At 38.9% G+C, this 13,878-nt stretch overlaps 1 protein-coding gene across 14 annotated transcripts in view; it reads left to right on the top strand.

Annotated features, from left to right (window-relative positions):
• The first annotated feature begins 118 nt into the window (after positions 1–118).
• Positions 119–13,878, top strand: part of AASDHPPT (aminoadipate-semialdehyde dehydrogenase-phosphopantetheinyl transferase) — a 43,990-nt gene continuing 30,230 nt past the window's right edge. For 9 of the 14 annotated variants that reach the window (XM_090133905.1, XM_090133906.1, XM_090133909.1 and 6 more), the window contains exons 1-4: positions 121–318; positions 1,070–1,295; positions 13,144–13,265; positions 13,716–13,877. In XM_090133905.1, the coding sequence (XP_089990031.1) occupies positions 175–318; positions 1,070–1,295; positions 13,144–13,265; positions 13,716–13,877 (654 nt within the window). In that variant the 5' untranslated portion in view covers positions 121–174. The other 5 variants (XM_090133913.1, XM_090133912.1, XM_031606175.2 and 2 more) reach the window with 3 other exon arrangements.

The raw sequence follows: 13,878 nt of genomic DNA, 5'->3' as shown, positions 1-13,878 counted from the left end.
GGCGCAGCTCAGCCGCAAGGCACCGCCTTTCTTCTGATAGGCCGACACGTGGCGCATTCCGCTGTCACTCAGGCGCCGCTCTGACAGCGGATTGGCTGTCGCTACTCCACAGCAGGTCCTGCTCTCCTTCCCGCCCACCGGGTGGGCGGGTGCGGCCGGCCCGGCTGCGAAGCGATGGGCGGCGTGCGCTGGGCTTTCCCCTGCGCCGCCTGGCGACCCCGCCGCGAGGAGTGGCTGCTGGCGGCGCGGCTGGTGCAGCCCGAGGAGAAGGAGCGCATCGGCCGCTTTGTCTATGCCCGCGATGCCAAAGCCGCCTTGGTACACACACGGGGGGGCGGGGGCACGGTGGAGGGGCTGAGCGGCTCCCTCAGGGCCGCGCTGCTGCAGCTGTGTAACGGCCGTCCGTGCTGTGAGCGCGGCCTGGTGCCCTTACGGGGTGATGTGAGGGAGGAGGCAGAAGCGGCTGATCGCGAGGTTACGTGTGAGTGAGTGAGGGCGGCGTGTAGGAGAATAAAGCTGTTTCATTCTGAGACTTCCGCGTGATCCGTTCAGGATTTAAATCCTACGCAGGAATGCGCTACTGATGGCTTTTTGCTGACGAGGCTGTAAGCAGTTACTCGGCGCTTTCAGCTGGTCAGCGTTTCTTGTAGTGCCTGAGTCACTGGATGACTGTTCATAAAAGAAAGCTTTGGAGAGTTTTGCTGTGTAAGAAGGATAATATAAAGAGCATTCATCAGTGCAGGAAGTATCTGAAGTAAATAAGATAGAGGAGGACCAATTTTATGTCCGTCTTCAAGGCTAAGTCTGCTTTCTGTGGACCCTGTCAGTCTCTGTGCTGATAGTGATGTGCATATTGCACACCCAGTTCTGGTGAAAAGCTTGTGGGTTTTGGCTAAATTTACTCGGCGAGGGCTTTTATAAAAGGGAAAACCTAAATGATCTGTCACAAAAGCTCACTTTCACTTGGCAGTAGTGAAAACGTACTTTTTTTAGGTGGGTGGTGTTTTAGCAGCTACAATGATGTTGCACATCACACAGTAGTTCTGTCTGATTCCATTTTATTTCATAGGCCGGTCGCCTGCTGATGCGGAAATTAATTGCAGAAAAGCTGTGCATACCTTGGAATGAAATACACTTGCAAAGGACATCAAAAGGAAAACCTTTTCTGGCAAACAGCATATTCAGTGTATGTTCAAATTACAACTTCAATGTCTCTCATCAAGGAGATTATGCAGTTCTTGCAGCTGAGCCTGAACTTCAAGTTGGCATTGATGTAATGAAGACTAATTTACCAGGTAATGTGTTACTGTGACCAAAGCAGATTTTGTAACGTTTAAGTGCTGAAGACATCAAAATTTCCCAAATAATCAATCTGTGTCCTAGAAATTTAGTGTTATCAGAAGTGTATGTGCACATATTGTATATTTGCTTTTTATTATTATTATTATTACAGGCTGGATTACAGATTATTATTACTGTTTGCTTAAGGTTTCCTGTTATACCAAATGGGAATATATTTCCAGTTTAGAAACCAGAACCCTGGAAGAGTAAGGTCATGAATGTTGCTGTGATACTGACAGGTTTCGCACCTGCAGATATTTTAATTGCAGGTTTGCTGACCATTAGGGAGGTAGAAGCAAGGACAGCTTTCAGTGTTGGTGCAGTGGGATCCGATTCTCTGAGACCTTAACAGCCTGTGGCTTTGAATGTTTTTTCCCATTCACGTAAATGTGGACTTTGTATGCATCAGCCCTGGTCCCAGGAATGCAACAAACTGGCATGTTTGCTATATGTGTACAGTAATCTTCAGTGACAGAGAATCATCAGGGTGTGTTAGAAGTATCTCTAGAAAGGAGCTACACTTCAAAAATGTCTGCTGTTGGCTTATTTACTTGGATGAAACTTTAAGCTAGCATGATTCTTAGTGAACTTAAGGACCAAAAGCATAAATTGGAATTGTAGTGAAGGATACTTTTAAGTGCACTTTTATGAAGGTCGTTTTGTTCACAAATGCTTAGTGATGGAGAGAAGGAAGTATATTGAGATTTAGGATATACTGATATTTTTCAGATTTTGAGAATCCTTGTCAAACAATCAACCAGTAACACAGCTGAGAAAATCTCTTTCCATAATCTTCAGTTTGTCCAGCACATCATGCTACAAAAAAATTTAATGTAGTAAGAAAAAAAAATTCAAACCCTAACTTCATATTTTTCTGAACGCAGTATGTTTTTTTTGTTTATTATTGTCAGCATTAAATTTTTGGAATGGTACATTTTGTGAATATGCACAGAAACTTTACTACAGTTCAAAACAAAGTTATCTGACTCAATTCCTTGTGCTTACAGACTAATTAAAAAAATGATGGTCATCAGGTAATGCTGTTACAGGAGTAGAAAGGCTCCAGAACCATGCTGGAGTGTATATCCCCACTATAGCCTGTGGAGGATGCCACACCAGAGCAGCTGGATATTTCCTGCTAGAAACTGTGGGTTGTTGATAAGGCCACATTAGTGCACATACATCTCTGAGGGGACTGGAATAATGCAGAGCCCAAATACTGTGTTATGCTTGAGCACAGTGCTTTTATCATGGCTTTACCAGGCAAAACAAAACAAAGTGATGAACAGTGCAGCAAATTGCAGAAGCTGAGTGTAGCCATTAACAAGTCCTGAAATTTGATGTACAGCAAGAGCAGGAGCATGCCATGGAGGAAGTGGGCACATACTGAAAGCAAGTCAGTCAGTGCTATAGCCAGAAACAGGAAGTAAAAGTTAAACATAGAATTAACGGTTTTAATATATCTAGCATTCTCCAATCAATGATGTTGTTACCTTGAGTCATTAGGCCCCAGACTGTGACTCAAAGACTGTGATGGTTGGCAGCTGTGCCCTCCCCAGCCTACTCACCTCTACCTCCCTCCCCCACTGAGATAAGGAAGACACTCAGAAGGTCTTCGAATACTGCATTCACTTCATAACTTCAGGAGAGAGGCTCCTGCCAGCATCCCCTAGTATTGCTGATGGCAGTGGTTCTGAACTCCTGCAGTAGAGCAAATGGTTCTGCATTGTATTGAACAGCTGCAGTCAGAAGCTGTGAGGATTTGGGAACATGAGCTGCTGTGACAATACAGCAGAGATCAGATACAGACAGTCTTCAGTGTTTTTACCTATAAAGAGAAAAATAATGGTTATTCTGCAGATGCTAGTAATTCCAAAAACTTCAGTGATGAAATTAAATTGACTTTTTTGTAATGGAGTCATGCTGAAAAATTATGTATCTGAATGGCCAGCCCAAAACAAGCTGACAGATTTGAACAGGTTGCCCAAGGAGGCTGTGGATGCCCCGTCCCTGGAGGCATTCAAGGCCAGGCTGGATGTGGCTCTGGGCAGCCTGGTCTGGTGGTTGGTGACCCCGCGCATAGCAGGGGGGTTGAAACTAGATGATCATTGTGGTCCTTTTCAACTGAAGCCATTCTATGATTCTATGGTTCCCATGAGATGCAGGCTGATGTGATTCTCGAATGTGCATACTTTCTAATGCTACTTTACCCATCTCAGTGTTTTCACAGAGATCTGGGCATATGTTAACAGAAAATGGTACTACGGGGAAAATCACGGTATCCACTGAATTCATGATGACAAACTTTAGAGTGTTTAGAGGAGTATGAAACACATCATTCCAAGGTTGCTGCTTTTATTTCCAATTTCTGAAGTTCCGTAGTTAGCATACTCTTCAGAAGTAATTCAGCTGTCAACATCTTGTATGGAGCACATATGTTCTGTCTTATGGTAATGAAAGGAATGTGCTTGTCATTATATGCAAGAAGTGACTGTCAGGAGTGTGTCAGTGCCTGGCCTTGCATTTTCCACATTATGCAACTTTACATAAACATTTGTGAATTAAGTTGAAAAATATAATCTACCAGACTTTCATATACGTTTTGTTTATGGCCATACAGTTTTCTTGCTGGAGTTATAATGCACATCTTTGAAAAAGATAATCTTATAGCAATGTGAATTTATTAGTAGTATGTGGTGGGGAAGCAAGCCAGCGAATAAGCAACATTAAGGATAGAATTTGTAATTGTAGTCTCTGTATTACGAATTAATGCTAGTAGTTTTTCTCACCTAAAATACTTTCTGAGGAAGTTCGTGATAATTCTGAGAAGACAAGATCTGTTTTTATTGCCGTGCTGTGAATACAGGATACCTTTGACTTCACTGATGGTGTTTTCTCTTACAGTTCCACTGGATGGTGCTGTTGTCCTGCAGTTATTAAGCACGTATTTCTGTGCATAATGACTTGCATAGATAGGCTATAATCTCTGGAACAGCAACAAGGACAAAGAGTTCCATGTGTACAAAGTACATTACAGTATTTTTTTTTTTTTAATATGCTTGTTTAAGGACAGAACACTCCATCCTCTGATGTTGTCCTACAGAATCTGGAGGTTTCCAATATTCTGTTTCTTACACTCTTTTATTGTTCAACCAGTGAACAAAATATGCATTTTAAATACACAAGAGAATATCATGCAGCTGCAGGTTTTGAGAAATATGCTCAGAAACTGTGTGCTAGTATATACACATAAAGATCAGTGCACATAAACATCGTCTCCTCTTAATCTGTGCTATTTATTTCTGTTTTACGATCAATACTGAAGGTGCCTCTTTCTGTATTACTTTTTCTGCATTATTGAAATCTGAAAAGTGAAACTACTTCTTAGAAGGTGAGGCCAGGCTGCACAAAAAACTATTGCAAATAGAGACAGTTCTACACAAGTTCCAGGGGTTTGCAACATTTCATCATGATTTGTACTTCGTTCAGATATTAAAATAGATAATGTAGTGATAGTAGAAGAGGAAGATTTCCTGTTTTGATATTGCAAGTTACAATTTCTTGAGGTGGTGAGTTTTCTGATAATCCAGCAGGTTATTGTGGTGGGTTTAAATCGTGATTTAATTGACTTGCTGATAAAGAAACACTAAGGTGAAAGATTGTTTTTTTTCAGATTATTTTAATTTGAATGCTTAAATTGTTTGGGAAAATGCATCCTGTGTTATAAATTCGTTATTGGAAGTAAGTGGATGTCATTTGTACAGAGAGGTAATGCATGTGAAGTTATTTTAACCCTTTCAGTAAAGAAATGACAGTCTGAAATGTTGGAACAAGTGTTAATTTGTTTTGGGTCATGCTTGGGTAACTCATGTTTAGACAAGCTTCTGAACTTGTAATGCTTTTCTAATTTTTGCTTTCCAAAGTTTGCAATAAGGATTTTTTTGAACTCGAAAGAAGTATGAAGACAGATTTGAGTGTTTTTGTCCTTCTTGCAGTACTTTAATTTAGCATGGGTTTTAACTGGTTTTGATTTTATTGTTTTTTTTTTTCTTATAGCAATCAGCATCCAATCTTTTGCTAGAATAGGCAATTGCCAAAATATTATCTAGGGATGTGACTGTAAATATATAGTTGCACTGTTTTGAGATGAAGAAATTAAATAAGGAATTTGGTTTAATGCTTTTTTTAAAAAAAAATTGGTTAAGGATGTCAGAATTTATACGTATGAAAATACGTCAATTTTAGTTTTACAACAGCACTGAAATAACTAGCTCATATAATTATTGAACTAAAGCATCACAGTGGTCTTATCCCTTTTGATGAGTAAACAGGGAGGAATTTCTTTGTTCTTAGTCTGTTTGAAAATGGGGAAAAAACAGCCATCTTAAACATACCAATAAAGAATGTTACTTAGCAATTTTATTTTTATTCTACTTTTATTCAAATTTCTAACACTGTTTTAACCTGGAATTACATCATGGTTTGTAAAAACACTCCGGTAACTGATTGAGCACTCACACTTGATAAACTGTAAAGGGAATCTGTGACTGAATCTTCTCTTTGAGGGTAAATTGAGGGTAAATCTTAAAATTTCACCAGTTCTTTATGATGATTTTTTGTATGCCAGCATAAAACCATTTTCATTAAAGTAGGAAATGGTATCGAAGTGTAGAGCAGAGACAGTACATTTCTGGCAGATAGATGTGTGGGACATGCTGTGGTTTTGCTACACTGAAATACATCCATCTTCTTCTTACATCTTCTCTTATATAACTTACTGGCTGAATAAGAGGCTCCTACAGTGTCTGGCGTGGACCCATGCATATGCTGATAAGAGGGAGAGGTACTGCAGGACAGCTGACTACTCTCTCTTCTCTGTGGGAAGACCAAACAGAAAAACATGCTGTTTTTTAGATGTCAAATAGGCCAGACAGCCTTATAACTTATGATGTTGGCTTCATAAGTTTTATCTAATGTCTATTCTTACATGGTTACTTTCACTGTTGTATAGTAGAAATTGATTCCCAAATTTAAAATAATGCTTACTTATTTTGAAGGAGGGAGAGGGCAAAGGAGAACCAAACACACAGAAATGGGGATGTACTAAGTGTGAAAAATTATTATACTCTTCATTAGGGACATTATAGAATGTTTATTCAATCTGGCTTTGAGATTCCTATTCTAAGACAGACTTCTGTGCTGCATCTTAAATTTTGCAATTAGAAGGCTCCAGTAATGTGGTGTTCCAGCAGTGTAATGCTATGACTTGTCAGGAAAATGTGATTTTTATATCTGTGCCATTGCGCTAATAATGTATTGAGGTTTTTGTTGTGTGGTTGTTGGTTGGGGTTTGTTGTTGTTGTTTTTGTTTTTTTGAGTCAATTGAAACATTATAGAATCATAGAATGGCCTGGATTGAAAAGGCCCACAATGATCACCTAGTTTCAATCCCCCTGCTATGTGCGGGGTCACTAGACCAGGCTGCCCAGAGCCACATCCAGCCTGGCCTTGAATGCCTCCAAGGATGGGGCATCCACAGCCTCCTCGGGCAACCTGTTCCAGTGTGTCACCACCCTTGTCTGTGTGCATTCTTGGGTGCATTCACCACCCAACTTCCTCCTGTCATGTTCTTAAATGTCTGTGACATTTAAAGAGATGTAAGCATGTTTCACTTATTGCTTGATGTTTTCACATCTGAAGTTGTGTTCTCAACCATACTGCCTTGATAAAAAACAGCTCATTTTTGGGGTTTATTTAGATTTGGGGTTCAATTTTGTTGTGGTGCATCATAATCTCCTCAATGTCGAAAGGAATCGGAGTTCCTGCTGTTCTGACAAAACATGATTATTGTTTTAACTGGTCAATACCTTCAGTAATGAAAAGCTCGTTATGATACCTTTTTCCATGGGTAATCTACATTTTTTGCTGGGATACTGGGGCTGCTTCAAGCTCTACTTGATGTGGCTGTGTAAGCTCTTGTAAGCTCTTTTAAACAGATAAAGGGTACAGCCATTAATGTAGACAAGAACAAGTATTTATTTTGTTATTGATTATTGTCTTAATTGCTTTACGTTATAGTTATGAATAAGTACATTTTATTAAATGAATTTGGAATTTCTGAAGCATCCTTATTAATAAGACCCTGTTTATTTTAACCACTTTAATTTTCTCTACTCTAGAAGCAAATTGAAAGCAGGCAGCATATATCTGTTGCAGTCCATAAACAACCTATCTCTGAATTGATGAGGAATCAGATGTGATGTATCCAGATAAATAAAATTTTACTTTGTTTTCTTTTTTTGTCTGGGCCACAGCCATATCAAAATTACTATTGCTCCTGTGCAGTTCTGGGGGTAGAGCTGTCTAATCAATTACAATTCCTTGTTGTCTTTTGTTGAATGTCAGGGTAGCTTGCTAGAAGTTTAATCACTGCTGGGTCCAAGAGTTACTGCAATTGAACCCATGGCAGTTTTGCTAATGTTACAAGGACTTAGGTGGGAGGAAAATAATATACACAATCGAATTATGTTGTTTCTTTCTCATATTTCCATTTTTACAGTTTGGGAAAGGTTGAATGATTCAAAAGAGGCAACCTCAATTTTTTGGCATTTGTAGGGCTAGTGCTGTATTTCTGAGGTATGCAAAGATAAAAGATGTTGTCAATGGTTGAAAAACAAGACTATATATTAAATATATATCTGACTGAGAGAATCCATTATCCGCTGGATAATGACAGGGAGGTAGAGAGATCACAGAATGCCAGTCCAATTTCCAATGAACACTAAAGCTGTGTGAGCTAATAGATTTAAAAACCATGCCCTGTTAATTTTCTGTCTGGTTAGTCTAAATTAGTCATTTATCTAGATAATTATTTGTTCTCTGTACTCGGTTTCTAAACATCTGCATAAGGTTTAGATTGTATTAATAAACATCTTGGGCATTTGTTGCAGAGGGAATGTTTTCTCTGTATCATTTTACTTTGGTTTCCCTCATAGATCACAGAATTGCAGGGGTAGGAAGGGACCTCAAGAGATTGAGTCCTGTCCTGTACCAAAGGATTGGCAGCTGAAGAGCCTGAATACTCGTTGATTCTATACAGTTCATTAGCTTGCAGGATTTATAGCTACGTTGTGTTTTACACTAAGCAGATTGATCCATTGATATTTCACTTGCTCATTTTACTAGCCAGTATGTTTCTCATTGTCACTAGGCCCACTCACTACCTGAAAATGAATTTATATGTATTGATTAGGTATTAGTTCCTGATCCTTGGGGGTTGGACTCCGTGTTCTCTGGTGGTCAGTTCCATTCCCTACAATAGTGTGATCACTGACCTGTTTCTTTCATGTAGTTCAAGGCGGGTAAGATTCTGTTTTTATTCTTTTTTCTAGGGATTGGCTGATCAGTAAGCTAATAATAGTAGCTTTAGCTTTCAATTCTAATTGGTTTGGCTATAGAACACAATATAAGCTAGTTTGTATCTGACCAAAACAATTTGATTTTGATTGTAGAAGTGTTTAACAACTGTACTGAGGACATTTGGTCATTTGCTCCTCTCTGTATTCTTGAGAAGGCATGTCATGGTTTTACTAACATCAGGTATGGCAGGAGAGTTACTGGGCTTGCTAAGTGAACATTGTATTACCAAGCTCTTTTAGGACTGACCTTGTGTTTGTGGAAGTATAAACTTAAACCAGTCTGAAGATTTATGTATAGGTAAATATTGCTGTCTGTAGGACTATTAATAGCATGCTGTGTATAGATCTCAATTTTAGTGGCTTTTTATTTTCCTACAAATGCAACTTGCTTCATTTTATTTTCAACAGGTTGAAAAATGGAGAAAAATTAGCCCTATATTTATCTACTATTTCTGAACCTTTTCTCAAACAGGACTTGCTCTTTCTTCTCTCTCCCACATCTTTTTAAAATTAATCATTTGTATGTGGTCTGAATTTTTACTGTCTGAGAGGGAGGATGCAAAGTGGATTTTTGGCCTTGTATTTCCAAAACAAATAAACAAAATTGAATAGATACAATATATTTATATATTTCAATATAAATAAGTTGTGCAAAAAAAGACATATATAGATGTGCACAACCATTTATTTTCCAGATTTGATACTGGACAATTCCAGTATTACTTAGTACTTTCTTCTCACTCTTTTTGAAATTGTCAGGATATCTGGTATTTTTAATGCAATACAGTACTTTTTTTTTTTTTTTTTTTTTTTTAAATATATTGGAGACAGATTCTGAAAGAATAGTCAGATTATACTTCTAAGGATGTAGTATTCTTTTAAGTTTATTAGCAGAGGATAATAGAATCATTGCATCATTAACATTGGAAAAGATATTTTAAGATCATCAAGTTCCCTCCGCCCAACAGAACATGGGAGAAAAACAAGATTTAAAAGGTTGTGGGTCAAGGTAAGGGTAGGGAGATCACTCACCAATCACTGTCATGAACAAAATAGAGTTGGCATGAGGGAGATTAACATAATTTATTGCCTATTAATAATAGAGTAAGATGGTGAGAAAGAAAAAAATAAAGAACTCCTGTCTTCTGACCCTTCTGAGTTTCAGCTTCACTCCAACTCTTCTACCTCCTCCCCAATCCTGCGCTGTGTAGTGATATGGGGGTTGTGGTCAATCTCTAACACTCTGCTGCTGTTTCCTCATCACACTAATCCCCTGCTCTGGATGGAGTCCCTGCATGGGATACAGTCGTTCAGGAACTGTTACAGTGTGGCCCTTACCATGGACGACTGCAGTTCCTCAAGACTCCAGTATGGGTCTTTTCCATGGAGTGTGGCCCTTCAGGAAGATATTGCTCCAGCTTGAATACTCCACGAGGCACAGTTCCTGCCAGAAAACCTGCTCTGCTGTGAGCTCGAGTTTCTGCCAGAAGCCTGCACTGCAGTGGGGTCTTCTATGGGCTTCAGTATGTGTGTCTACCATGATGTGGTCTTCTGTGGCCTGCAGTGGGACAGCCTGCACCTCCACAGGCCTCTCCTGGGCTGCAAGGGAATCTCAGCTCTGGTGCCTGGAGCGCCTCATGCCCTCCTTCTGCACTGACCTTAGGGCTGCAGGGCTGCTTCTCTCATTTCTTATTCCTCTCTCCCAGCTATTGCACAGTAAGCTTTTTGTTTGTTTGTTTTTATCTTTTCTTAAATATGGGTGGAATCTCGCTCAGGACTCTGCTTGACAGGTCCCTGGATAATATAAGGCCCTGTTTTCAACAGAAGGTTGGACCAGATGGTCTCCAGAGGTCCTTTCCAATCTAAAATTTCCTATGATTCTGTGAATCTGTTTTCCTCTGATACTCAAACAAATATGGAGAAACAGACTAAGCAGAATGTAGTATACTGCTAGCAGTTTCTTGAGCCATGAATCCTGTGATCTGATCCATTCCTCAGAGCAAAATTATTGCACTGCATTAAAAAGGAAACTGGAAGGGCAGGCAGTTGAGTAGAAAACAGTGCCTGAGTTTTTCAGTGGGGGGAAGTGCCAGCTTACCATGTAAATTTGAACATGACTGTCCAGCATCTTACCAGAGAAGTATAGTTGCACAGCTGAAGAAACTCGGGGCCAAAAAGGAATGAGGCACTGACTCATTGTCACTGAACAGGCGACAGTGAAAAGGCAGTGTGAATGGGTATGGTATATATCTCATACTGAAGAGTTTAGTATTATCTGCAAGCACCATGTTGAGTTATACAGTTTTTAAGGCAGAACAGCTCTGACAGTGCAGGAAGCCTCTAGATTCTGAAAGCGTTGTCTGCTGGTGTTAACAACCATGTGTTATTGAGAGCAGGAGGAAGAAGTTTTTGAATGTTTCTTAATTTGAATGATCTGAAGAAGCTGCTGGTGCTTCCTTAAATACTTGTGAAAAGGAGGAGGAGAAAATAAAGATTTTGGAGTGTTTTTTAGTACAGTCATCTGATCATATGAAAAAAAAAAAAAGTCCATTTAAACTCAGCAAATTAAAGACCTTTCTCCAAATTGAAGTATTGTTTAGTTTATTTATTGTTTCAGGGAAATTGGAGTCTCATAGATGGGTACCTTGGTCATTCGCCATCCTTGACATTGTGATTATTTTTCTTTTTCTCCTGAAAAGAATGTTATTTCTGTCCTGATATGGATCATTTCTTTAGCTAACTACAGCAACTGCCATCATAATTTCTATGTTGAGAAGTTTTTTCACTGCAGTCTATAAAGAAAATTGGAGGCATCTCTAAAATATCAATGCCGTGTATTGTATTATCTGTGCAGTATGTCAGGTTCCATTTTGCAGTGTGACCTGGAAAGGAAATGGTCAGGAAACCTGAGTCTGTGCTTTAGTGTGACTCCAAATATTGCTGCAGCCAATATCTGGTTTTATATAGTGCCTATGTACATGTAGAAGACAACCACTTTATGAAGGAGGTTTAATAATCACTGCACTCTGGGCTTGCCCATCTAACCCATGCATCAGCCAATTGCTTATGAGGACTGTGTTGGGGATTGTGTCAAAGGTCTGACTTAAGTTCAGGAAGACGATACCCACTGCTCTCATCATTCTGGTCATGTTATTGTAGAAGCTTATGTGGTTGATCAAGCATGACTTCCCTCGGATGAATCCATGCTCATTCATGACTACTCCCGATGATTTTCTTCCTATTCCTGTGCCTGGAAATGGTTTACAGGATGAGCTGTTCTGTCAGCTGTTCCCAGGGTCAGAGGTGAGGCTGACTGGCCTGCAGTTCCCCAAGCCCTCTTTCTTGTCCATTTGAAGATGGGAGCAGTGTTTGCACTTTCAGGCACATCTCCCAGTTGCTACAATCCCTCTAGAATAACTGAGAGAGGCCTTGCAATGAGGGAGGTGAGATTAGTTTGCATTAAACACGACTAGTATTTTCCCTTTAACAAGAATATTGCATAAGATACAAAAAAATACTGTCTCAGTATGTGGAATTTTCTCTATCCAGATTTTGGTTATCCCAACTAAAGAAAATAGATTGCTTTGTGCCCTTGTCTGCTTAGCCAGCTGTAAGCCCTATGGGACAAATTGCATGGTATACTGATTAATCATACAGATTGTGGGTGGTTAGTGAAGTGTGTAATGATTTGTCCATAGCTTCCAGTGCATTGTAGAAATGCCATTGATCAGTATAACCATACAATCTGTAGTGTCTCTTGCAAAATACATTCGGACTACAGGGGAAAAGTGGTGTAGTCCCTGAAAAGCTGTGACAGGAGTACACAGCTGTGCTCATTTTTGTGGAGGCTTAAATTTAATCCAAGGATTGGAGGCTTCCTTTTTTTGTCTGTATGATAAATTTGAGGGTCTTTATTTCTGCATGTGCTTTAAAGTGTTTCTTTCATATCCCACTGTCCAACAACAGAAAGCAGAATAACCTCATGAATTCTGACAAGCAGCATGCTGTTTTATAAAATGTTACTAGATCAAGCAGTCAAATACTAAAGATTTTATATACTCTTATAGCCGGATATAAATTTTTAATATATATGTAATCTCCACTGGTCAAATACTGTCTGAAAATATGGAATGTATTCGACTATCATATCAGATTTTTTTATGTAATAATTCTGCCACAGGAATGATTTTTTTAATACTGTGTTCTGAACTGTCAGCAGCATCTGCTCACTGCTTTGAAGCTATGTAAATTCAAATTGCAGAGCAGCGGGTGTTCATATTTCTTTTCTTATGAGTGAGCTTTTCTTCAGAGCAATAAAGTAATTCATTTGCTTACCATTGCTGCTCTATTAAAATTCCTGTAAATATTTTTTTCCAATCTGTAGGTAGTAGCTCAATTCCAAATTTCTTTCATATCATGAAGAGACAGTTTACTGAGACAGAGTGGCATGTAATCAAGTCTATGAATAATGAGTGGATGCAGCTGGATATGTTTCATCGACACTGGGTAATACATTTATTTCCTATTTAAAGATTACAACACTACAACTTGTAAATTGTTTAGGAAGTTTTGTTGTTCTTTTCTTTTTGAGAAAACCGTATACTTTTATAGTTTCATGAACATATAGATGTTATCTATTTAATGTCAGACTATCTTCAAGAACCATAATATAGTTGATATTTCTAGAAAGATTTATAACTAGTTTTAAACATGTACTGAGAACAAGCTAAATGATTCATGTCTGGGTGTACATTTTTACACAGTGAGAAAAGTAATAACAATGCTGGTAACTTTTTTCTCTTGATAACTGTGTCAGTCTACTGTCATATTAATAGGTATAAGCTTTTAATTTATTTGACCTACAGTGTCTGCTTATAAATAATGTTTATAGAGAAGGTAAATTCAAACAACCAGTATGAACAGTGAGTATTCTGAAAATGGTGCTCTGTCTTTTAGGCCCTAAAAGAAAGCTTCTTAAAGGCTATTGGAGTTGGGATTGGTTTTAACTTGCAAAGAATTGAATTTAATGTGTCCCCATTGCAAATGGAAATAGGGAAGGTGTATAATGAGACCCAGATGCTATTGGATGGAGAAAAAGAGGAAGAGTGGACTTTTGAGG

This window comes from Phasianus colchicus, chromosome 1 (assembly GCF_987193195.1).
Source record: "Phasianus colchicus chromosome 1, bPhaCol1.hap1.1, whole genome shotgun sequence".
Classification (NCBI taxonomy): Eukaryota; Metazoa; Chordata; class Aves; order Galliformes; family Phasianidae; genus Phasianus; species Phasianus colchicus.
Note: the sequence above shows the minus strand (reverse complement) of the source record. Positions and strands in the feature narration are given on the sequence as shown.